General features: G+C 48.2%; 2 protein-coding genes across 2 annotated transcripts; one reads left to right on the forward strand and one right to left on the reverse strand.

Moving 5' to 3' along the window:
- The first annotated feature begins 834 nt into the window (after positions 1-834).
- On the forward strand, positions 835-13,783 carry ELSPBP1 (epididymal sperm binding protein 1). The gene is made up of 5 exons (XM_045772272.2): positions 835-921; positions 6,847-6,984; positions 10,434-10,580; positions 11,619-11,777; positions 13,624-13,783. The coding sequence occupies exons 1-5, from the start codon at positions 852-854 to the stop codon at positions 13,779-13,781; spliced, it is 672 nt and encodes a 223-aa protein (XP_045628228.2). The 5' UTR covers positions 835-851; the 3' UTR covers positions 13,782-13,783.
- A 3,891-nt stretch (positions 13,784-17,674) lies between these two features.
- Positions 17,675-25,816, reverse strand: CABP5 (calcium binding protein 5). The gene is made up of 6 exons (XM_045772202.2): positions 23,955-25,816; positions 22,579-22,609; positions 21,719-21,862; positions 20,738-20,847; positions 19,197-19,344; positions 17,675-18,239 (listed from the first exon to the last, which is right to left on the reverse strand). Exons 1-6 carry the CDS (start codon positions 24,015-24,017, stop codon positions 18,214-18,216), a joined length of 522 nt encoding a protein of 173 aa, XP_045628158.1. The 5' UTR covers positions 24,018-25,816; the 3' UTR covers positions 17,675-18,213.
- Positions 25,817-26,062: the final 246 nt, after the last annotated feature.

Genomic DNA, 26,062 nt, shown 5'->3' on the forward strand with positions numbered 1-26,062 from the left:
TCCATAATTGGTAGCCAGTAGGAGTGGTAACCAGTCCACCAATTCCAACCCCGGGTTGTTGTTTCTGTGGAGAACGGCACGTCTGTGTGTCATTAAGGAAATGGCACAGAGGCAACTAGAGGTAGCAGGAATTATTTCTCTTGAGGATGCTAACTGCTGATCATTAAGGTATCTTAATATCCAGCTGGAGATGGTGTGATCACGAGGAGGGTTTAAGGCTACGGTTTAGATCCCCATGATGAGTAGAGCCTTTGGAGCCATTTATGTGGGCTAGAATACCGCCATCTCCTTGCCGTGTAACCAACTCAGGCAGATCCCTTGGCTTCTCTGAGCCTCAGCTTCCTCATCTGTAAAATGGGATTAATAGCTATCATTTCATTTGGGAGAACCCAGTGGCATAATGTATGTTGAGCGTGTAGCCTGGAATACAGTAGGTGCTCAACAAATGCTACGTTTCTTTCCCATCACACCGCCCCCTCCATAATGACAGTGGGTGTGTTTCTTTCCTGTAAGAGTAAATTATTCTTCACTGCCCTCTAGGGGTAGAAAGTAAAACAGCATGCGTGACACCAAACCTGGCAGTTAGTGGAAGAAGAGGGAATCCATAGGAGCAAATTTTTTGTCGTCCTGGGGCGCCTGGGTGGCTCAGTCGGTTGAGCATCTGTCTTCCACTCAGGTCGTGATCTCAGGGTCCTGGGATCGAGTCCCTGCTTGGCAGGAAGTCTGCCTTTCCCTCTGCCCCTCCTCCTGCTTGTGCACACGCGCGCTCTCTCTCTCTGTCAAATAAATAAATAAAATCTTAAAAAAATGTTTTTGTCTTCCTTCAGTCCAGAAAGAAGAGGCCAGTTGAGATGAACCCATGGTCCAGTTACCTGCTGGGGTGGACGGCCTTCCTCCTCTACTCCTATGAGACGAGTGGAAGTGAGTATACTGGAAAATGATGGGGAGGATTTGGAAATCAGGAAGAATGAACCGGCCACAGCAAGGATTCCTGGATTCAGGTAGAGAGGAGATAGAGAATCATCTGCTTCTGGACCACCTTGACCACGGATAACTGAAAACATGGGAAGCGAGACCCTGGATATAATGGACACAAGCACCTTTCATAATGGTCAGCACATGGTAGGGAAGTGCACATATGTTCATGAAAAGGGGGCCTCTAGAGGTGCCTGGGTGGCTCTGCTGGGTACACGTCTGACTTTGGATTTTGGCTCAGGTCTGTGAGCTTGAGCCTCACGTTGGGGTCTGAGCTGGGCGTGGAGCCTGCTTAAGATTCTCTCCCTCTCCCTTTGCCCCTCCCCCCCCACTCACCTGCTCAATCGCTCTTTCTCTAAAAAAGGGGGGGAGGCTCTATAATTTCAGTGGATTGAGTCTTCAGACTCCCAACTTAGACCAGACCTCCACTCTTTTTCTTAAATTGTGGTAAGATGCCCAGAACCTAAAATTTACCATCTTAATCATTTTGAAGTGTACAATTCGGTAGAAATGCATTCACATTATTGCACAACCAATAGGCAGCACTCTTTTCAGCCTGCAAAACTAAAACTCTGTACCCGTTAAACGACTCACACTTCCCGTCCCTCCAGCCCTGGCAACCACCATTCTACTTTCCTTCTCCATGAACTCGACTGCTCTGGATACCTCCTGAAAGTGGACTCAAACAGTACTTGTCTTTTTGGGACTGGCTTATGTCACTCAGCCTAATGTCCTCCAGATTCACCCATGTTCTAGCAGGTGTCAGAACTCCCTTTCCCTTCAGGGCTGAGTGACATTGCACTGTGTGTGTGATACGCACATGGACATAGTGGTATGTCCATGTTTTGCTTACCCACTCACCCACTGATGGCCTTGGATTGCTTCTACCTTTTGGCTATTGTGAATAATGCTGGTATAACCATAGGGTGGTACACACACTTCTTTGAGAACCCACTTTCAATTCTTTAGGGGATACACCCAGAAGGGGAATTGCTGGGTCATATGACAATTCTATGTTTAATTTTTTGAAGAACTGCCATACTATTTTCCAAAGCAGTTGCATCATTTTATATTACCATCGACAGGGCATGAGGGTTTCAATTTCTCCCCATCCTTGCCAACACTTCTTGTTTTCTGCTAAAAAAAAAAAAAAAAAAAAAAAGTAGCCATTCTAGTGGATGTGAGGCTACACTCTTAATATATCTAGGAATCTAAAGCAACCACCCAAGGGGCGCCTGGGTGGCACAGCGGTTGAGCGTCTGCCTTCGGCTCAGGGCGTGATCCTGGCGTTGTGGGATCGAGCCCCACATCAGGCTCCTCCGCTATGAGCCTGCTTCTTCCTCTCCCACTCCCCCTGCTTGTGTTCCCTCTCTCGCTGGCTGTCTCTATCTCTGTCGAATAAATAAATAAAATCTTAAAAAAAAAATAAAGCAACCACCCAAACATCGTATGGTAAGCTCAGAAGCAGAACAAAGAGAGTTCCTGATTATATATAGTTCACTCAAGCTATGGTGAAACAATTCTCTACAATTAAAATCCTTTTCTCCCCAGCGAACCCTCTCCCTTACAGAGGCTCTAGAAACACTCCTGTTTCCATGCCCTTGGATTCCATGAAGTCCTTTCTTTTTCAATGATCACATTCTGTATTCCAGAGATTCCTAACATGAGGTCACTGGGCAAGCACTAGAGTCCATGAAACCCTGGATTGGTATAAAAAAAGGTGTGTATTTATCAGGGTAGTGAGAATAGATATTGAAACAGACAAACTCCAAATTATCAGCAGCTTAACACAAAGGATTTTATTTCTCATTCCTATAAAGTCCAATGAGGGTGCACCTGGGTCAGCAGGGGTCCCTGAACTTTCCATTGTGGGGCTCCACCATCCCCTAGGGCTTTAGGGAGCTCTGTGGATTCTTTGCCTGGAGCCCATAGACAAGGATCAAGAGTCTGGTGATCTTGGAGGAGAGTTTTTTTTTTCAGCCACAGGATGCTTAGCTGCAAGGGAGTCTGGGAAATGTGGTTTTCAGCAGTACATTTGGGAGGAAGATGAAGCTGGTTTTGAATGCACAGCAGTCTCTGCCACAGGGAGGTATGAGCATTTTCCCAGAGAGAAGGTCTGGCTTCTCAAAAGAACTGACAAGTCCCCAGAAAGACTAAGAACCCACAGTTTATTCAGACAGGGAGCAATGCCAGCTTTCCCAGGTCTTGTCTCATTCTGGTCATACCTTTCTGAGACCACACCCACATTCCTGTGGCGAGACTTGGCATCCTTATGTCTCCTCTGCACGTAGTTTAGGGCTAATTTATTCCATACACATTTATTGAGTGATTCCCAAATGCCAGGCACCATGCAATGAGCCAGAAACATAGCAATAAATAAAACTCATGTCCTATACTCAGAAAGCTCGCTGCAAATGGGAGTGATAGACACGTAAACAGATAACTATATTCTTTAAATATTTCGTAAGTACATTTATAGAGATTGGCTCAGAGTATTATAAGAGTGTGGAAGAGTATTGATCCAGACTGTATCAAGTCGTATGGTTGAGTAACAAGGAGTAAGCCTAGGAAGAAAGAAAAGAGCAGGGTGAAGGGCATGAGCCAAATGCCAAAGTCAAGAAAGACTGTGGAGGAAGGTCGAGGAAATGTTAATCAGGCAGTGAGAACAGAGAGGTCAGCAGGGCCCAGATTATGGAGGATTTTAACCCAGTTAAGAAGATTAGACCATCTGCCGGATTACTTTGCAGATGGCTAATAGTATCTATTACGTGTTGATTCTTACTAACAACTCCCAAGGATAATCTTCATCCTGTGTCAAGGGGGCATCTGCCTGCCCTCCCTTCACCACCAGCATCGTACATACTAGTGGTGTCCATGACTGGGAATCATTGATGACGATGATGACGGTGATGGTGATGACAGCTAACATCTGTTGAGTAGCAGTCATGTTCCAGGTATTCTACTTTCCAGATATTAACTGGTTTCAACTTTATAAAACCAAGACCCGAAAAATTCTGAGACCCAGAGGTGGACAATGCAATGTGAGTTAAGGGCCCCTACTTGCATCAACCCATTGGTGAAGCCCGAAGATGGAGGTCTGCCTTTTCCACCCTCTCCCAGTACATCCTTCATTCACCCTTATGATGGCTTAGGTCAGATTATAGAGGGTAAGAATCTGATCCAGAAGAGATGGGGCTACCAGGCTGAAGATAGAGAGGATGTCTTGTTCATCTGTATTGGTAACAGACTAACTATCCCCAAAAGTCAGTGGCTGAACTCAGTAGAGTTCACGTCAAACTCATCTAGCACTTCAACGTCGATGTTTGGTGGGAAGCCTCTTTTGTTGTGATTCAGAGACACAAGACCTTTCCATATCATGGCTCCTCCATCTCCTAGAGCCTCAGTGTTCTCTGCAGGATCCTCTTTATCTGAGTTTCTCAACGTGGGCACTATTGACCTCTGCAGCCAGGTGACTTTGTTCTGGAACCTGTGCACGGTAAGAAGTTTAGCAACATCCCTGGCATCTGCCTGGTAGATACCAGGAGCACAGCTACCAGCTCCCCCTTCTCCCAGTTGTAACAACCAAAATGTCTCCAAACACTGTCTAATGTCCCCTTCTCCATCGAGAACCATGGCTCTATATCCAGCTGGCAGAGGAAGAAAGGAACACGCAGGTTTGCTTGGGACTTTTCTGAGCAAGGAGATGGAGAACATCATTTCCACCCACATTCCAGGAGTTGTAACTGAGTCCCATGGCCCCACCTAACCATAAGAGAAGCCAAACAATGGGTTCGAGCTAGGAGCCCAGAAAGAAAAAGAAGATAGGTTTAGTGAGTCCATGGAAGCTTTGCCTTACCATGTTTGGAACGTGAGCACACATGCACACATGTGTGTGTGTGCACATTAACCTATCAGAATGTCTTAGTCATAGTAAGCCTTCATTATGTCTTTGAGGGAAGGAGAAAGCAAAGGGAGGAGGGAATGACAGGGTGAAGGAAAAGAGAAAAGCTATGATCCTGGACCATTAGATAAAAAATTCTAGTTCTCATTCTAGTTCTGCTTAAAAAAAAAAGGCATTGAGTTGAAATGATTCCTTATCTTTCACAGATAAGGAATTCACTCATCTTCACTTCCTTCTCCGCGATGTGAAGAATTTGGGCTGGAATAGAATTTTTTTTAAAAAGATTTTATTTATTTATTTATTTGACAGAGAGAGAGAGACAGCCAGCGAGAGAGGGAACACAAGCAGGGGGAGCGGGAGAGGAAGAAGCAGGCTCCCATGGGAAGAGCCTGACGTGGGGCTCGATCCCAGAACTCCAGGATCACGCCCTGAGCCAAAGGCAGACGCTTAACGACTGAGCCACCCAGGCGCCCCTGGAATAGAATTTCTTAAGATGTGTTTCAGGGACCAATAGTCTCCAATGCTATCAAGGAATGGAGGGAATTTACAATCTACTCCCTACGCCTCTTGCTAATTCAATTCTCATTTGCATACTGACCCTTCTGATGAGTCCTTCATTAAAGAAACCCATTTAGCTTTTTTTCGTGTGGCATTTTCTGAGCGTATTTCTTCATTCTGTCAGTTCTTTCTTTTTTTTTTTTTTAAAGATTTTATTTATTTATTCGACAGAGATAGAGACAGCCAGCGAGAGAGGGAACACAAGCAGGGGGAGTGGGAGAGGAAGAAGCAGGCTCATAGCGGAGGAGCCTGATGTGGGACTCGATCCCATAACGCTGGGATCACGCCCTGAGCCGAAGGCAGACGCTTAACCGCTGTGCCACCCAGGCGCCCCCCTGTCAGTTCTTTCTTAAGCATCCACCATGAGCAAGTCGCTGTGCTAGTTTCCAAGGATACACTATGTCAAAGACAAAGTCCCTGTCCTCACACCCAGGAATACAAAGGCGAAGGGTTGCATTTCTCTACCTTTACTCATCCAAGTATCACCCCGTCAATATTTGCCACATCTGCACACCACCAGCACTAACATTTGCTCAACCTTCTTCTTTAGAAGTGATCACTCTTCTTCACTTAAACACCCTTATTTTAAAGAATAGTTAACATCAGGGGCGCCTGGGTGGCACAGCGGTTGAGCATCTGCCTTCAGCTCAGGGCGTGATCCCGGCGTTCTGGGATCGAGCCCCACATCAGGCTCTTCCGCTATGAGCCTGCTTCTTCCTCTCCCACTCCCCCTGCTTGTGTTTCCTCTCTCGCTGGCTGTCTCTATCTCTGTTGAATAAATAAATAAAATGTTTAAAAAAAAAAGAATAGTTAACATCAGCTCTGTAACCTATAAAAATGCTACTAGTTGCCATAAATAGAAATTGTGTACAAAAATAAATACTATGAAAACAAAATCCTATTATTACATTCTACTAGATGCTATTGTCCCGTAAGGATTTGAGCCTGAGTCCTGCCCCCTTTTCGTTGTTGTTGTTGTTAGAAAGGGAGATTATTGAGAATTAGAGATATGGTAGAGAAATACTAGCATTAAAATGAAGCTTTCTCTTTTGTGTCATCAGGATTGAAAAGAGCATTGCAAAATGAAATTGTTTTTCAGAGTTATTTAATGTGTGTACTTCCATTACCTACTGTGAGCTCATGACCTTTACCAAATGTGTTTTCTGTGACGTTGATGGTGCTCTGGTGGTCTGGAGGAAAACTTCATCCTGGTTGCTTTCATGATTTATGAGACTCCTTCCCTGTTCTCTTGGGTCTCAACATAAGCTGGACATGCCCTTATACGTCATGAGAAAGCTGGGTGCTAAGACTCCATGTGTCGCCTTCAGACCCCCCATGAGAACTAAACCAAGACTCATCCTTGGCTCATTCACTGTGACGAAGCCCCTCTGTTTTGTCTCTCTGTGTTCCAGATCAGAAAGATTCATGTGTCTTTCCCTTCATCTACAAGGGGTCTTCTTACTTTTCTTGCATCAAAACCAATAGCTTCTCCCCTTGGTGTGCAACCAGAGCCATTTATGACGGGCAGTGGAAGTATTGCATGGTGGACGGTGAGTGGTGCCACACTGTCCCCTCAGCAGGCCTCCTCAAATGATGGGTCACAAAAGAGAATGTGTGCATTTGTATAATATGGCCATATTTTTGAAGACGACTTATGATATATGTGTGTATGCCTAGAAATGCTGCGTGAGGCCAAACACTGGATACTAGGAATGGGTAATAACGTTAACAACAATAGTGTTGAAAATGGTGCTCTCTGAACCCCCGTATTCTTCGTCTCTTTCTTGATTTTTCTAAATTAATAAGGAAACAAAATATAACAGAGAAGGGATTTCAGAGACTGTTTGCTTTTTTTCTCAAAGCCCAAGACATTTTTGCAATTATATGATTTCAATTATATGATTTCTATCTTTTGTGCACAGGACAAAAGGCATTTTGTTTTAACCAATATCCTATTGTTGGACATTTTATTTGTTCGTACTAGTAACCAGCCTTTGACTACTTAGGATTTACTTTTTCCTCGTACCACTGTTCTTGACTCTGTTAGATCAAATTCTTCCTTTGATAATAAGTATAACATCCCTTTTACTATCCTGAAATAAACTTTATAAAGCACATTACCTATTCTAAATTCATAATTTCAAGATAAATCAATATAATTCTATAACTGCAGTATAAGACAGAAATAAAATGAAGCAAGCTGATAATAAAGTAAAGAGCACACATGACCACAACTAACCTAAAAGATATTAAAAAGTGGCCCAAGGCTTGTACCTCCAAGCAGAATCTTTTTGATTGTAAGAGCTAAAAATGACAACAGAGAAGCCCCATTACACTAAAAAAGCCAAACCAAACCTGGAAGCAATATTGTCTCTGGTTGAAAATCTCATTCCAGTTCAAACGATGCAAATCAGGATCAACTGGCTGAGACTGAATCTGAAAATTAGAGTTTTGTTTTGTTTTTTTAATTCTGGAACATGTCCCCGAACATGCATAAGATGTACAAAAGGGGACCAAACTCTGCCATAAGTGCTTATACTAGACACAATCAAGGCCTAGAGAGTCAACAGCTTGCATTTGATTAAACCCTTTCGGATGTATCACCAAGGGCTCCTATTAGATGAAGGCGTGCCTTTTCCATCTCCTCCCTCTGCTCTGGCTCCTGTACCAAGTACTGCTCTTTGGACCCATACTGGAGGGTATCTCACTACCTCACTATCCCATTAGCTTTAATGTCTTAGCCTTAGCCCATAGCCGTGGGGAAGTGGTTTCCATGGGAATTCCCAAGTAATGCCTCGCAGGACACTTCTCCTTGTGAGCGGAATAGCGAAATCAGAAACAGGGATCCATGGCAGTTCCTAGAGATGTTAGCTTACCATATTCATATCACTTAGAAATATACTACTGTGCAGAGGCTTTTCTGCTCATTTGCAGGCTTCCTCAATAAGGACAAGGTGCCACCACTGTGTAAATCAGAAAAACAGAGTCATCCCTAATTCTTTCCTTCCCACCCTGTGTGTAACCCACCAAGTAGACTTAATTTTGCCTTCAAAATAACTCCTAGCTTCAGCTTCTGGGAAGAACCTGCTTCCTCTGCTTCCACCCTTCACCGAATCACCATCAGCCCTGCTGCCAAAATTTGCTAACTGGTCTCCCCAAATCCCCCTCATTTCCCTCCAATCGATTCTCCACACATCACTCAAAGAACCCTTTTTGGAATGTGAAGTCAGGCAATGCTACTCCCCTGTTCGTGCCCCTCTGTGGTTCACCTGCACACTTAGAAGAATGCCTGACCCTTGGATAGCCAATGCAATACTGAGAAAGAACAACAAAGCAGGAGGCATCACACTTCCTGATTTCAGACTATATTACAAAGCTATAGTAATAAAAACAGTATGGTATTGGCATAAAAACAGACACATGGATCAATGGAACAGAACTGAGAGTCCAGAAATAAGCTAATGCATATATGATCAATTAATTTATGACAAAGGAGTCAAGAATATGTAATGGGGAAAGGAAAATCTCATCAATAAGTGGTATTGGGAAAACTGGACAGCCACATGCAAAAGAATGAAACTGGACCCCTATCTTACACTATACACAGAAGTCAACTCAAAATGATTGAAGACTTGAACATAAAATGTGAAGCCACAGAACTCCTATAAGAAAACATGGGGGGTAAGCTGTGAGACATCAGTCTTGGTGATGATTTTTTGGATTCAACACCAAAATCAAAGGCAACAAAACCAAAAATAAACAAGTGGGACTACATCAAACTACAAAGCTTCTGTATAGAAAAGAAAATATCAGTAAAATGAAAAGGCAACCATGGAATGGGAGAAAATATTTGCAAATCATAATCTGATAAGGGGTTAATATCTGAAATATGCAAAAGAACTCCTATAACTCAATAGGAGGAAGAGGAGGAGGAGGAGAAGGAGGAGGAGGAGAAAGAGAAGAAGAAGGGGAGGGGGACGAGGAAAAGACCCTTCACCTTGGTCTGCAAAGCTCTACATGACCTTGCCCTTTCTGTCCTCATCTTCTTCCAATCCCTTCCTTGTCCGCTGAGCTCCAGCTACACTGATTGTCATGTTTCTTGAATATTCTGAACTCCTTCCTGTCTTTGAACTCTTCACACTTTTATTCCCTCTGCCTGGACCTCAATTCCCCCCAATTTTTGCATGGCTGGCTTTGCCACATTGTGAGAGCCTCTTCTCAAATGCCACCTGCTCAAGGAAGGCTTCCTTCAGCCCTTCATCTATGAAAACCCCTCCATCATCTCCAAATGACCCTGACTCCCTCACTTAGTGTGAGTAAATCCACCCACTATAAACATAATATCCCAAACTGTATTTGTTGTACTACATTTGCGGTGGGAAATTCAATCTATGGAAGTTGCAATAAGGCACCAGCACCTAGATGATAATTTTACTGTATTTGACTTCTCCGATATTTGACTTTTTTTTCTTTTTTTTCTTTTCTTTTCTTTTCTTTTCTTTCTTTCTTTCTTTCTTTCTTTCTTTCTTTTTTTTTTTTTTTGGTGATGGCAACATTCTTTTGTATGTCAAGGTCTTAACTTCATCTGTTGGTCATAAACCATCAAAATTCTTTGTCTTGATTCCTATAGGTCTTTTGCTGATTCTAAGAGATTCATTTTTAAGACACAGTGAAGTATCTTGTTTGTTTGTTCAGCAGGTGGGGGTGCCATAGTTGAGACTGGGAACTCTGTTGGGGACGTTTTGAGGGTGAAAGTACAGGAAGAGGCTCTCTTTATGAAATGCTTGATGAAATGAATGAATAAAATCTCTTCCAGACTTGATGCTTGTCCTGTACTTTGGTGGCTAATGGATAGTTGGATGGATGGATGGATGGATGGATGGATGGATGGATGGATGAATGGATGGGTGGATGGATGGATGGACGGACGGGCAATTTAATGACTGTCCCGTGAATGGCTGGAGAAAGTCAAACCACTCATGCGCTCCTTTCCGTACAGATTACCCACGATGCATCTTCCCCTTCATCTATCGAGGAAGGTCCCATAACAGCTGCATCACAGAAGGCAGCTTTCTCGGAAGGCTGTGGTGCTCCGTCACCTCCAACTTTGATGAGAAGCAGCAGTGGAAATACTGTGAAACCAATGGTGAGGCACTGGAGCAGGGATGGGGTGTTTGGTGGGGAGGAGTGGAAAGAGCAATGATACTCCTGAGGGGATGGTGGCACAGGGGAGAGCAGAGCAATGGGAGCAAAACTTCTAGGAACCAAGTGTCTCTTTGGAGAGTACATTAGGACAACCACAGGAGAAAGGAATGTCCTGAGGCCATGTTCCTCCGAGTCCCCAATGTTAGCATGGAAAATCTAGTTGTCCCGAGAACCAAAACCATGGACTGTAGTCCTGACATTTGTTTTCAATTATTTCTGTTGCCAGAACTGGCAATTAGCAGATTCACCAAGTTCTGGACCCTTCCTTAATATTTCATCTTAATTCTTCACTTTTTAATGACCTCCATTCATTCTAGAGCTATCTCTGTATTACACTCTGATCCAGGCCTATATATATAACCTTCCATTGAACCTTCCCATGGAAGCTCAATGAGATGCTATTTTCCCACCTATTCAATAAATGGTCACAGTAAAATTAAGTCCTGCCCAAGGTCACACTCCTAGGCAACGTCAGAGTTAGGATTTGAATTTAAGTCCATATGGCTCTGATGCCCATGCTTCCTCACTAAGCAGTGTTGCCTCCTTTGAGATGAAGATTCATGCGAGGCACCTATCCATGAGCACACTTATTCCTGTATAAAATCTTATGTTCTTCCCTCAGCACTCAAAAATCCTAATCCCATATAAAGCCTTAATTATATTTTTGCCCTAGCCATCCATCTCTTACGTCCTTAACCCTACTAACCTTATCCTTAAATCTCACAATAACTCTGTTGATGAAGCCTGTGGAACACAAAAGCCTTTATGCAGGTAGACGGTAAACTGTGTGGTCCTTGACAGTCTGGGCTCTAATTTGTATGCAAAGTGGACATAATAACATCACCAGGAACTCGACTGGGCATGTTCAATGTTACGTTGCCTTTCGTGAGATAAAACACAGCGCCTGGTTCATGTGTGATAAATGGAAGCTCTTTTTGTTCTCTTTTTGTCCCTGTGACCTTTCCATGATTATTTTCAGAGTATGGGGGAAATTCTTTCAGCAAGCCCTGCATCTTCCCCTCCATCTACAGAAATAGCACGATCTTTGAATGCATTGAGGATGAAAACAACAAGCTCTGGTGCCCAACCACGGAGAACATGGATGAGGATGGGAAGTGGAGCCTCTGTGCCGACACTAGTAATCCAGGGAAGGGAACTGGGTGGACACGGTGGATTGCTTCATTCATTTACTCAGCAAACACCTACTCCAGCCCTACTGTGTGCCAGACACCGTGCTGGGCAGTGGTGATGAGTAATGCAGGGTCCCTTCCTCTTGGATCTGATGAGCAAAGAACATAAACAATGCGACAGTGTGACAGGCAAAATACGGGCCACTTAAGATCCAAGAGAAAGGGGCCAACATAAGATTTTCAAAATGTGAAACACCAAATGCTCGCTTGTACAAACATAGGGTAAGCACATGCTAAGGTTTAAAAAAATCTGGGGTGCATGTGTGGCTCGTTTGGTTAAGAGTCCGACCCTTGATCTCATCTCAGGTCTTGATCTTAGGGTCGTGAGGTCAAGCCCCACACTGGGGCTTGAAAAAAAAATCTATTAACAAGGGAACTGGAAGGACAGGGGGACATTAAAAGACATAGAATGTCTTATATAATAGAAGACATTCTATAAGACAAAAATATGAGACATATAATGACATTATAAGACATTATAATGTCCCCCAATTCAGGGGACATTATAAGAAATATAGTAAGTCAGTGAAGAGAAGGATGTTGAACACAAGCAAGGTTGTTAAGTTAGCTATAAAATCCATGAATATCTAAAGGGCAATCAAACCTTTGTGGTTATCTTGTCTACCAGACAGAAATTACTGGCATCTCTGTTGAACAAAAACCATTCATGATATATCAGTCTTCTACAAGTTCCAGAGTTGGGGCCTCCAACCAATACAACAGCAAGTGATGTTAGACAAAGTTCTGTTTCCCTAGAGCTGGGGTCTGCAAACCGCATCCTGACTTTGGGCCACATCTAGACCAGCTCTTCTTTTGTCCCCCAACCTAAGAATCATTTTTACATTTTTATATGTTTGAAAAAAGTCCAAAGAAGGATCATTATATTCAAATCTCAGGGCCCATATATAAAGACAGAGACTGTATAAGGCATGAAGCTGAAAACACCTACCATCTCGCCCTTTCTAGAAAAAGTCTGCTGACACTGAGCAAGAGAATCAGGTGACCCTTAGGGACTGTTTGGACAATGCTCTAAAAGGACATGAAGAAGTCACGTGGCGATCTTTTGGCGCCATTGCATGTTTTGGATAATTTTGCTAACAAAGGAGAACAAACGTAGATTTGGTGGATGATGAGGTTAGAAGCCCTCAAGGAAGGAAAATAGAACATTTCTCTGTAAATATAACACAATATTTCCCCACAAGGCACATCCCAGGCTGCCTGAACTTCAGCACTCTGGACAGCTCTTCAGCACTCCTCTTGGGCATTTTTAACCCTCGTCTACTGCGCGAGAGTTGCGTGGAGAAGGCAGGGTGCAGCCTTGCCGGGCTTCACCCAGAAATGTGGGTGCTGGTCCACACACGACCACAGAAGCCCCACCAGGATTGATTTGGGGTCCAAATAAATTTTAGCAAGTGGCTAATTCGCACATTGAGGATCTGTGAATAAACAGGAGCCCCTGTAATATGTCCTCTCTGTGCTTCCCACTCTACTCCCTGGTCCCCTGGTGACGTGACGCTGTCCTTCTCTCTTCCTCTGCCAGGAATCCTTGTGCTTTCACTCTGCCCTTGTTCCCCATTCCACATCCCATTGAGTTAAACTCAAATAGCTTCCCAGGGAAGAAAATCTCTCTGATATTTCTCTCCTCTAATGGGAGCCTCTGAACAGTGCCCAAACAACACACCCACAGGAAATACGGACCAAATTTTGATTTTAGGGTGGGCTCTGAAGCCTAAGCCTTCACCATATCGTAAAGGCACGGGGGTAACCACTGTCCTATCCCCTTCTTTTCCCTAGGAATTTCCTCCTTGGTTCCTGGCTTTCCCTGCCACTTCCCATTCAACTATAAAAACAAGAATTATTTTAACTGTACGGACAAAGGAACAAAGCAGAACCTTACGTGGTGTGCAACCTCTTACAACTATGACCGGGACCACACCTGGGTGTATTGCTGATGCAAAGGTGAGAGGCTTAACATACCCAGGGCAATGCTGTGTCCTCCCAGCATGATTCACTGCAGTTCCCAGCAGTGTGAGCTCCATGACCCAGAGATGAGGTGAAGGGGGGGGGGGGGAAGACTGGGATAGCTTCCCAAATTAGAAGGAGGTGGATGAAGTCTTTCAGATGCAGAAAGGTATCATGCCAAGTTTTAGGTCCTGGAGGCCTTGGGTGTGCCAGATAGGAAAATGGAATTTCTCACACTGTAGTGTGAGAAGAAAAGATAAGCTTGAAAGGAGATCACCAAGACTTCTCTGGTCCCCAGAAGCCATGGAACTAGGTTGCTGATCTGCTACCCCCATCACTAAGTAGCCAATGGAGGAAAAGGTGGGGGTCACTTCTGCTCCCCATCGTGTGGGTCCCTCCCCCACCTTCACACATTAGTCCTCAATTCTCTCCGCAGGACCAACCTCACTCCCCGTTCCAGGCCTTTCCTCTGGCTAAGGCCAGTGGAAACTCTCCAGACCCCCTGCATGGGTCCACTGACCTAATCACTCAGTGGTTTTGGGATTTAAACACAAACAGAAGCCCTTTTGTCAGACGTGTGGACAACTCTGGTGTTTCTAGCAATATTTGCCCTTAGGATGCATGTGCCTTATGAGTGACACCAATATTAGTGACTCCTCCTGAATTCTGGCTTGGTCATGAAAATTATCTTCCCGGAACTGAGGAGAGGCAAAGAAGTAGGCTTGGGGCTCTGGGTACCATCTTAACAGGGTGGATATTTACAAACATCCCTAAGTTGGGGCGCCTGGGTGGCTCAGTGGGTTAAGCATCTCTTGATTTTGGCTCAGGTCATGATCTCAGGGTCGTGGATTGAGCCCAAGTCCAGCTCTGGGCTCAGCACTGAGTCTGCTTATGATTCTCTCCCTCTCCCCCCTCACCCCCCACTTGCACACACACACTCTACAACAAAACCAAGAAATACCAAGTCATCCCCAGGCTGTGTCTAGAATGAAGAACATTTTCAGTGCTCTGCCACTGATTCCTGTCCACCAGAGCACAACTACCTTCTTCAGGTCCCTCTTCCACCAAACATATTAGTAGAGGTGAGGTTAGGGTTCTCATGGTCAGGGGCTTCCAGCCCCCATGAGCCAGGTGAGGGGCAGGGGTGTCTAACCGCTCTTGGCTCAGCCTCCTCATCTTCTGGCTCAGTCTTGACAACCAATACAATACTTTTGTATTCACATTACATTTGAGTCAGTGCGTACCTATCACCTGAATGCTGGCTTGTGATTCTATTTTCCAGGGGATGAGAAACATCTTCAGAGGAAGACGGACATGCCAAGTCTAGAACCTGCTTCGTCTTTTTCATTGAGTCTTTCAAGTTTAATCGCTTTTAGAAATACCTTGTCCGCCATTTTGCTTTATCACTTGGTCCTTGGTGAAGAACAGAGGGGAAATGTGGCATAACCACCAATAAAGGAGCCCACAGTTAACCCTGGGGCTGCCCTTGGTGCTTCCTGGAATGAGAGATATGGTGAGGGACCGGAATGTGTGGTGAAGGAAGCTTTCGGGACTGGGTTGGTGAGTCTCATGGGGGCAGGTCAGATTCTCAGCCCAGGGGCCCGAGGAAGGAACTGCAGCCTGCTCTCTCTTTCTGGAAGACCATAGATTTGGGTGGAGCATTTATAGATACTTGTTAAATCATTAATAAATAAGTTAGTAAGTAAACAGAAGGTAGAAAATTCATTGCACTCGATGTAATGAGCACTGGGTGTTATATGCAACTGACAAATCACTAAATTCTACCCCTGAAACTAATAATACAGTATATGTTAATTAAGTTGAATTTAAATGAAGAATTAAAAAAAAATTCATTGCAAGACTACCTTGACTATTCCTTCCCCATGCCCATGGCAGACATCACTAATGGATGACAGAATCTGTTTCCCGTGAGCCCAGATGCATCATCACATTGTTGCTCTCCTCCCTCCCCCCCGCCCCGCTCTTCCCCCTCCTCCTCTATCATGAAGCACGGAGCAGCCGCTACCACTATCCCACACTGCGTGAAGCCATCAGGAATAGATTTAACCATTTGGCCATATTCAGTACCAGTCTGATTGTCTAAAATGGTGTTGCACAGACATTCTAGAAGCCCAGAGATCTCATTCCACTGCAGCTCAAGAACCACCAGATGATCAATCCTCCCTTAACCACATACAAACACACCGCAGGAAACCCATCTCTCCTGCCCCCAGATTCCACACATGCCCCCTGCTGGTCTGAAGCCTTCCCTCACACACGTCCTACCACTGCCCCCTCACTCGGTACCCTCCAGCCACTGCCCTATTCCTGAAGCCACCATGCTGACTCCAGCCTCTGTGCCTTCCTTGTGCAGAATGCCCTTCCCCTTGCCCTCCTGACGTCATTCATAAAATCAGTGTTGACAAAATGTTAACTTAGTAAAATAAAAATGAAACTCAGTTTCTCAGCCTCATTCACCACGTTTAAAACTCAGGAGCCACATGTGGCGAGTGGGTACCATAATAGCACAAATCTAGAACATTCCATCATCGCGGAAGTTCCCACTGGATCGTGTGGCTCTAGAATGCGAGCTCCTTGAGGTCAACTACCTTATCGTTGCTCTACTTCCATCACCTGGAATAACGCCCGGCACACAGAGGGACTCAGCAAATATCACACTGAGGAGGTGAGTGACGAGTGGGATGGGCAGAAGGACAGGTACCTGGATGGAATGAGATGGAGCTGAAGCAGGAGGTGGAGGCCATATTTTAAAAGGTGATATGGATTATGTCACTCCTCTGCTCAAAATCCTCCAAGGTCCCCAGACTGGCCTCGAAACGTACACGGCTTAACCCCTGATCCACCACCTACCCCTGTCCAGCCACCATGGCCTCTCGCCATTCCTCCAACACAGTCAGCTACGTTCCTGCCTCAGGGCCTTTGCATTCACCTTACACTGTGCTGGAAGTGCTCTTCCCCCGGATATGCCCCTGGTGTTCAGTAGACTCCCTAATGCCCCTACATGGAACGGGGACTCCTCCTCATTCCCAGACCCCTTAAACCGCTTTCCTGCTCCATTTTTCTCCATATCTCTTACCATCTTCTACCATACTAACTAGGATATTTACTCGTGTATTTTGTTCCGTGTCTGTCTCCTCCCTTCATAATGTAAGCTCCCTCGGAGGGGGTGTATTTCATTCACCAAGGGAGCCCAAGCTTGAAAACCTGGTGGAAGGTGGGACACGAATCCTGTACTTTGGGGACCTTGCATTCCTGGTCCATTTTTCTCCATATCTCTTACCATCTTCTACCATACGAACTAGGATTATATGTACTCGTGTATTTTGTTCCGTGTCTGTCTCCTCCCTTTATAGTGTAAGCTCCCTGGGAGGGGGTGTATTTCATTCACCAAGGGAGCCCATGCTTGAAAACCTGGTGGAAGGTGGGACACAAATCCTGTACTTTGGGGACCTTGCATTCCTGGAGCGTCCTGCCCGCAGGTGGAGGTGAGGAGGAACAGACCCTCCGGTTTCAGGGCACAAGTCAGAGTCAGGGTGTGGGTGCTGGCACGACATCCCCCCCTAACAGAGGCAATCTCCCGGAGTGCCCAGGGCGCACCAACAAGGGGGGCTGGGGTTCCCAGGAATGGTTTCCACACCACCTGGCTGAGCTGAGAATTTGAGAACTCCCCGTCCCCCCTTCTCTTTGCAGGATGACATTTTGCAGATTAATCCCCCCTCCATCGGGGATCAGCTTGCCCTAAACCTTAGTAATCCAGATTTATGGTTTAATTCAGTGGCCTGAGTATCTTGCACAAGGAAAAGGAAGTAGGAGGCTGGAGGGAAAAAACAGACTGAGCTTCCGGGAAATCAACAAAACGGGCTAAGCTAATTAGACACTTTGGAAGTGTCTTTAATTAACCATTTCCAAGCCCAGTCTTATCAGGAACCCCATTTGTAGCCCCAAGATTGGCATGCCTCCCTCCTAGCGACAGAAAGAAACTGAGGAGATTGGAAGCAAGAAGGGGGAAGGGTGGACTACGGGCTGAAGTTTTTTGGGAGTCGGACCCAAGAGGACGCTGGGGATGAGACTCTGGTGGGTCACAGGCATTGGGGATTACACGAAGTCAAAAGAAGTCATTAACCTTTGGAACTGGGGGAGCAGCACCGATCCTAGTCCCAATCTCATTTCCATACGTAGACTCTTCCTTCTTAATCTCATTCTAGAGAGGTACCCCTCACCCCACCCTGCCATCCAGGCAAAGCGATCACTTTCGGGCTAGCCTCAACTCATGCTCTGTAGGGCCAGTCCCCACGCACCCTCCCACCCTCTCTCCTGGGCGGGCCCGGGGGGATCTGGTCTTCAGCAAGTGCTTGGTCCACGTTGGCCGGGTGGGGAGTGAACGGGGTTTCCAGAACCTCCTCAGCGAGACATCATCTTCACAAACTCTGCAAAGAGAAGTCCCTGGTGAGGGGCCTGTCTGTAAGAGAAGCCAGCATTCGCTTTCGAGCCCACACTGTGTGTGTTCACTAATAACTATGATGAACTGATTTCATCTTTTCAGCCAACCCTGGAGGAGTAAACACCATTTTTACAGATAGGCAAACGGAGGCCAGTGAGGTTGCCCAATGCACCTGAGGTCAGGTGGACGGTGAGTGGCAAAGCCTGGAAAGAACGCAGGATGCCCCTGACTTGTGCCCCATGACTCCATGCCAGGTGACCTCTGGGGCCCCACCCAGGTCCTGAGGTCAGTCTGTCTTTCCGCTGCCTGGGGATCTGCCTCCCACCTCGTCTGGATTTCCAGGGATGCCCCCGGCACACCTGAGCCTGGCGAGATCCAACAGGCATCCAGCAAACATTTACTAAGTTGCAGTCACGCAATAAATATCTACCAAGCTTCCCTCTTGGGAATGCCAGAGCAGATGGTCCAGAGAGCACCATCACCGCCCTCCGGGCTTTGACAGCCCGGGGGGGCGAACACAACTCAATGCAGCAAGGTCTGCGGTGACGACTCCCTTTGAAGGGAGGGGAGCAGAAAAACGTCTGTGGGACTACAGAGCGGGGGCTGACACACCCAGCTCAAGATGAAGGGAAGCTTCTTGGAAGAGGTTGGGCTGTGCCGATTCCCGAGGGATGGATAAGACCTAAGAATGCACTGACGGACGGGGAAGGTGCGGGAAGCGGAAGGAAGGTCAGGGAGAAAGGAACAGGATGTCAAGGACACAGAGCAGGGGCCAAGCCTGCCCCAGAGCACAGCTTTCAGAGAGAGGTTGTTGAAATGCGGAGTGGGGGGGGCAGACCATGGATGCACTTGACTATTGCATTAAGAATTTAGCTTTTGCCGGGGCACCTGGGTGGCTCAGTGGGTTAAGTGTCTGCCAGCGGCTGTCCCCACGCCATGTCACCTTCAAAGTCGACGGTACCATCTCCGTTCACGTCGGCCTCCTGCACAACCTCCGAGATCTCGCGGGGCGTGAGCTGCTCTCCCAGAAGCCTCTGCATGGCCTGCTGCAACTCCCCGAGGGTGATCTCCCCGTCTCCGTTGGTGTCAAACTGACCAGAGCAGAGGGGTGATGTCAGCCACGAGCACGACAATCCCAAGAGCGGTGTTTACTGACCACTTACTGTGGGTCAGGAACTAAGCTAAGTCCTTTTGCACATGGCGCGCCAGCATGTCAATCCCCGACACCATCCTGCATTGTTCACTGCCCCGGGCCCAGGCCCCCAAACAGTGCCTGCCACACGGTACGCACTGGATAAATTGGCTGAATTAAGGAACTGTTTTCAAATCTCTATGCTGCACACCCTTAACCAATCTACAAGAAAGTCTCGTACACTCTATGTCCCGAGCAGGTGGGGCAACTAACTATCCTTTTCTAGCCACGCTGATTTTAACCTGGCCAAAGCCACAATCATCTCTTGCCTGGACTATCATGACAGCCCCCCCCCCCGATTGGTCCTCTGGCTCCCGTCCTGGTCCACACATCAGGGCCTCGCATTCATGTTCATTTAAAACAAATCAGGGGCGCCTGGGTGGCTGGTCCGTTAAGCATCTGCCTTCGGCTCAAGTCACGATCTCAGGGTCCTGGGATGGAGCCCCGCATGGAGCCAGGATTCTGCTTCTCCCTCTGCCCCTTCCCCTGCCCCCGCTCCTGCTCGCTCTCTCTCTCAAATAAATAAATAAAATCTTTCAAAAAAAAAAAATGAAAGAAAGAAAAGGTAGACCCACGCATCCAAGGTTTTCCGAAAGGAGCGTTTCCCAGTAACTGAACAGTGTATGTGTTTTTAAATTCAAACAAACTGAATTTATATTCTGTGGACTGTGAAGGAAAATTAAATAAATAATCAAATTGAAACTACTCAAAATTCGATAAAATGAAGAAAAATGAGTTCCTCAGTCACACCTGCCATATACTGAGGGCAGACGCTTAGCCCACTGAAACACCCAGGTGTCCCCGAGGAACGCATTTTATTAGGGGACGAAAGTCAATCTCAGCCAGCCCCTCGCCCTCCCTCGTCTCTTTTTTAAGCATCTCTACAAGTGGGTTAAACCAGATTATGTCTTTGCATTCCCCTCTGGGATCTCAAATTATTGGATGCCTTCTTCCCATTACAGGCACGGAGATTAGAGGAACTAACATGTACTCTGCGGATGGCAGGACCTCGGGTAAGATCTGTCAGTTCCATGAGCCTCAGTGTCCTCGTATGCATGACCAGGGTAAGTGGCAGCTTACCCCTCCTGTTTTTTATGATGATCAGACCAGAGAGCACGTGTAGAGGGCCTCGTGCCTTGCAAGTGTTCGGAAGATGTCATTTTCCTTTCCTATAAATCCCATTATAGTTTCCAAAAAACTTGGTTTGGGGGGGGTTCCGTCCACACTTGAAGACCAATTGCAGACCTCTGGGGTTTCCTTCAAGCACCAACACCATGAACCTCTTAACTCACTTCCTTGAAGGCATCTCTCATCTCCTGGACACCGATCATCCCTGCCGTTTCGGCCAGCAGTTTGGGGGTCATCAGCTCCACAAAATCGTCAAAGTCGACACGGCCACCCACTGTGGACGGAAGAGGCAGGTTTAGTGAGATGCCACGTAACCAACTCCCCCCCATGACCTCGCTGGACCCGTTCAAGGTCTGTTCAAGGCTCCGATCTCTCTGCCTTCCGAGAGCTTTCCCTCTCGGCCAACACGGGCCCCAGGGCCCCTCTAATCCCAACCGGGGTGGACCAGGTGCGTGGGGAGGAAGTAACTAGCGGTCCCTGTGACCTTGGGCAAATCTCTTAACTGGTTCAGATCTACATTCGCTCATCTGTCGGTCTGTCGAAGGGGAGCGTGAATTCAGTGGGAGCCAAATCGCTTCCAGATAGGAACGGGATCCCATCCGTGCTCGACCTTGTTTACTCTGTGGCACGCCCGGAAGCAAACCCTAGAGCAATTCTGTCCCGGCTTCCTTCTCGAAATGAGCTCTGAAATGCACCCCAAGTTTGTTTCCAGCGGCAAATGCGGTTCCAGTCTTGCCCTCCGCCGATGCATGTCGGTGGTCGTGGTAGTGACCTCCCCATCGATCACCGTTCACTGGGGGCAAAGCCTGACCTGCGTCAGCTCCTTTATCGCAATCCCACAAGAGGTGACATGGTCTCCGCCTGACAGATGGGGAAGCCGAGACTCAAGACGGGGAGCTGACTCCACGTTTCAAAAGCACCATAATCAGTAAATGATAGAAGCGGGTCTTGGACCCAGATCTGCCTCGAAGAGTCACCCTTTTATCTACTGCAAACGCTGCCTCCCTGAGTCCAGCCTGAAGTGCTGGCTCCAGACTCCTAGCGACCCCTACCCTCCCCCTTCTCTCCGGCTCAGCCTCCCCATCCCTCCGCCTTCCACCATTGCCCACCCCCACCCGCAGCGGTTCTCCCCGGCCCGGCCTCACAGTTCATGTGGATTTGCTGGCCCAGTTCAGTCAGCTCCATCTCGGTGGGCATGTAACCCATCGTCCTCATGAGATTCCCCAGATCCTTACAGGAGATGAAACCATCTCTGTCCTTGTCGAATTCAAGAAATGCTTCCCGAAGCTCTGGAAGTTAAGAGGGAAGGACTTTGGGGGAACCTGAAACAGCCCATGGGAAAGACTGGCATCCCTTGAAACCGTCAGAGAAGCACTGACTAGAGACTCCGCAAAGGAGAAGACATCTTTGAAAACCAGAATTTCCCAAAGGAGTCACTTATGAAATGTGGACGGAGATTGCAACGTGCGAGAGGAATGATCTGTGAGACCGCAAAGCGAAGGCACAGCGGTCCTCCAAATTGTGGGGTGAAATTATGGGGGGCACGCCTGAGTGGTTCAGTCAGTTAAGCGTCTGCCTTGGGCTCAGGTCATGATCCCGGGGTCCTGGGATCGAGTCCCGCATCGGGCTCCTTGCTCAGCGGGGAGCCTGCTTGTCCCTCTGCCAGCCACTCCCCTTGCTTATGCTCTCTCTCTCTGACAAATGAAGAAATAATTTAAAAAAAACTATGGGAAACTTCCAAACCACCCAAAGAAAAACCAATAGTTTTTGATTCATCTTAAATTTCACGCCCGTGTCCCTCCTGGGTCTCTGAGACACTTAGGGATGGGCGTCCCTTCTGCACACTTTGGGAGGACCCGAAGCGACCATGAGAAGGGGTTCCACAAAATCACAGCTGAGTGGGGAGAGGGGTGGGAAGCTTTCGTGGGAAGGGTCTACCCTGAGATGCACAGAGAGCAGCCTAGTGGTGGGTGACAATGAGGAGGCATTTGGGGACAGAGGTTACCTTCGATTTCATCCTGTCCCAGGGGTCTTTCCTGGAAAGGAATGCAGGGAGAGGAAGTTTGGAGAGGGTCAGGGCTCCAATATCTACTTCTCCAAACGTGTCCCCTCCGTCCTCCAAGCGACCCCTCCCCTTCCCTGTCTCTCCTCCACCCCCCCTCCTCTTCCTTCTCCCACCTCCTGACTCCCACCCCTGACTGCTTCTAGCCCTTTCCTCATCACTTCCCATTTCCTCTCTCCTATCCCAGAATCTTGATCTCTCTCCCTCTGCCTTTCCTGACCAGACATCCATCCCATTGTGCTGCAAGGGGCCTTCGATGCCAGGGCATCCAATCCCCTCCTTTCTCCGGAACAAGAAAGCAAGGCTTGGCATCACAGCTAAGGTGCTCAGAGTGCCAACTCTGTGCTGGGTGTCCACGGTCACTTCATTTAAACCTCAGAACCACCCCAGGAGGTAGGACCAAACAGCATTCCCATCCTACTTGAGAGGTAGCTGAGGAACAGAGAGGTTAAGGAACCGGTCTGAAGTCACACAGCTCCTAAGTGGCAGAGTCCCTCCCAGGGCAGGGAGACATTAAATCACTCCCTCGAGGTCGGGTGCAGCAAGCACCGAGATTTTAATTCTGAGTCAAAATTCTTCCCACTACACCCCCTTGATTCTTTCCCCACCCACCCCTTTCTTTCTCCAAGGGTTAGAGGCCGTTTGCATGGGACCAGTGCTCAGCGTCTGGGCAAGATGATCATTGGGTACGAGGCACGCCACCTGGGGAACTCCACCAGCCTCTGGCCTCTCCCTTTATCCTTGGAGCCTTCCCCCAGCTTCTCTTTCTTCTTATCCCCTCCCCCCATCTCCCTCCCTCTCTCTCTCTCTTTCTCCGGTCATCTGAAAGCCTAACAAGGAAAAGTAAGCCCCCCGGAATCACACAGACCTGACGGACCCTGCCTCTCAGTAACTGTAATGCTTTGTGACTCAGCCTCAGTGCCTGCATCTGTAAAATGGGAACGCAAGGCTGGCCAACCTTGTTAAGTGGTCCTGAGGATGAAATGACAGCAGGAAAGCAAAGCCCTCCGCGCAGGGCTGGGCACACAGCAGAACCTTGGTTAAGTGGCAGCTAGAGTCATCACCATCCTCGCTCTGGGTGTCCACAGAAACAGGTGGTGATCGACAGGGACATCCCAGTTCCCCGTTTATTTGTATGTCTCCTCCCTCTCCCCCTTTTGCTGGTGACTTCTGATTTCACCTTCACCACTTCACTGGCCCACTGAGCTCCCCGAATTCTACCTTCTCGGTCACGTGCCCCCCGCCTGTGCCCTCCATCCCCCCACACCTTGGCTCCCTTTGCCCTGCCCAGCATCCTCCTGCCTTGTCCGCCACCTCACCCGCTGTTTCTCAGCGATGCCTTTCCTCAAGAAGATGCAGGCGGGGCCCATGGGAAACTGCATGGAGGGGCAGGGCAGGGCGCACCAGGCAGCAGGCTCAAGTCGGCTCCCCTCCTTCCCGTCCCCCTGGGCGGCTCGGCCTCCTTCTTTTCCCTGGCGCTCCTCTGCAAGTCTTCCTGCCTCTCTGGGCCTCTCCCTTGGTCCCGGTGTCCGAGAGCTGTGACAGCTGGATCAGAATCTCTCCCAGGGTTGGGGAGGGATCAGAGCTGGTCCTGCCTCCCCATCTGGCTCCAGTGAGGTGGAGGGGGCCTCAGTCTCAGCCTCTGACCTTTTATCCCCAGAATAGAACAGGATAGTTTCAAAACCGGGGATTAGAGCAGAGGGTACCCATTCATTCGCGTTTCAGCGAGCCTGTGGGGTGCTCACGTCACACCAGGCCTCCGCTGGCCCCCCAGCATGTGAAGATACAGGGGACACGGCCCCTGGCCTCAGGGAGCTGCGGTCAGTGCAGGCCAGCAAGCAGGACGCAAGAGCCCAGTGACAGCCTGACTTCAGGAACTGGACACCCATAGCGATTAAGGGAGTGGTGTGTGTGCTTCCTCTGCTCATCTCTTCCTTTCTTCCTAAATAATTTAGGGTACGGTGGTGGAGGAGCAAAAGTAGGCCTCCCTGCTGGCGGGCGAGGGGGCTGGGGAAGGGAAGTCATTGTGGTGACCCCAAGGAGGCGATGAGGGTCTCTACCCAGGGGGCGGGGGTTGGGAGGGGATCGAGACGGGGAGCCGGAGTTCAAATAGCGTGTGGGAGCGAGGGGGGTGCCCGCTGAGGGGTAGCGGGGCCCAGAGTGTTGGGGCCTGGGAGGTGAGGATGCGCCATGGGAAGGGAGCCTGGTGGGCCCTGCAGGAGTGGGAGCAGAGTGAGAAGGTGTCTAACACAGGTCCCCCAGATGTCCGCTCACGGGGGCGGCACGGTGTAGGGTGTAGGCGCCGGGTCAGGGTGAGGAGGGCGGCCCAACTGAGCGGGATGGCGGTGGGGAAGGGAGAGGTGTTACATACAGCGATTCTGTGACCTGTAAAGGGAAATCAGGTTTCTCACGGATACAGAAAGAGGGAAAGGAGGAATCGTGCTGGGTGAGAATCGGGGGCACTGGTTTGTCCTGGTGGGTTTCAGTACAGAGAGGCACATAACAGTAAGCAGACGTCACGGTGTGCGCGGGGACGCTGGTACGTGTATCTCTGGGTTAAGACAACACAGAAGCAGGGACGTCTCCGGCTACCGGGGCTTGAATTCTAAATACCATTCTCCATGAAAGGGAGCCGAGTCCTGGGAGACAGGGCTGCTCCCACGTCTGGAGCAGGACAAGCGGTCTAAGATGAGCCTGAAACCTCTTGTTCCGTAAAGCGAGGACAAGGTTGTGGGGTCACGACAAAGGAACACAGACGTCAGCCCGAAGCAGCTCCAGCGGCCATAACAGGCAATTTGAAAATCCAGATACATAACAGAGTGTGCAGGTAACACAGGAACCCAGAGTCCATTCACAAAGGAATAAAAAAGTGCCAAGTTTGAAAATGTCTAGTCACACCGCACAAGGTATCCCGTTACAACATACTAATTGCAAAGGAGGGTCACCGAGCAGACAGTATCTTAATCGAATGACTCAAATGAACATCATCAGTAGTGTGACAAATCGAAATTATATATTCGATCCCTGTGCAATCATGAATGAGCACTCCTGCCCCCCTCCCTGCTGCCCCGCTCCGCGCACACTCCACAGGACTCAGCTCCGAGCACTGTCTGCCCTCGACGGGTCTCGACAAGTTCTGGAAGCATTTCACCAGGGGAAGATGTTCTAGCTGCCCACCCCCCCGGCCCCCCGCCCGCCCGCCCTGGGCTCATCCCTTCACCATCTCCATCTCCAGCCATCAGCAGGATCTCGTCACTCCCAGACTGTCACTGCCTGTGGGATTAGGTTCCACACCGTTGAGGGGCCACACGAGCCTCCCCACGAGAGGCACTCCGGGCACAGGGCCTCCTACAGACCGCCAGGACCGAATCCTGGCCCTGCATCTCCTAGAGAGCGGGCCTAGGGAAAGTAACTGTGCCTCAGTGTC

Source organism: Ursus americanus, chromosome 21 (assembly GCF_024610735.1).
Source record: "Ursus americanus isolate L20-20 chromosome 21, mUrsAme1.1.p, whole genome shotgun sequence".
NCBI lineage: Eukaryota > Metazoa > Chordata > Mammalia > Carnivora > Ursidae > Ursus > Ursus americanus.

Coding starts and splice junctions, on each gene's coding strand:
- ELSPBP1 (XM_045772272.2), top strand. CDS start 852: ATGAACCCATGGTCCAGTTACCTGCTGGGGTGGACGGCCTTCCTCCTC. Junction 6,985..10,433: donor GAAGTATTGCATGGTGGACG/GTGAGTGGTGCC, acceptor CTTTCCGTACAG/ATTACCCACGATGCATCTTC. Junction 11,778..13,623: donor GAGCCTCTGTGCCGACACTA/GTAATCCAGGGA, acceptor TCTTTTCCCTAG/GAATTTCCTCCTTGGTTCCT.
- CABP5 (XM_045772202.2), bottom strand. CDS start 24,017: ATGCAGTTTCCCATGGGCCCCGCCTGCATCTTCTTGAGGAAAGGCATC. Junction 22,610..23,954: donor GCATCGCTGAGAAACAGCGG/GTGAGGTGGCGG, acceptor ATTCCTTTCCAG/GAAAGACCCCTGGGACAGGA. Junction 20,848..21,718: donor CCAGCAAATCCACATGAACT/GTGAGGCCGGGC, acceptor TTCCGTCCACAG/TGGGTGGCCGTGTCGACTTT.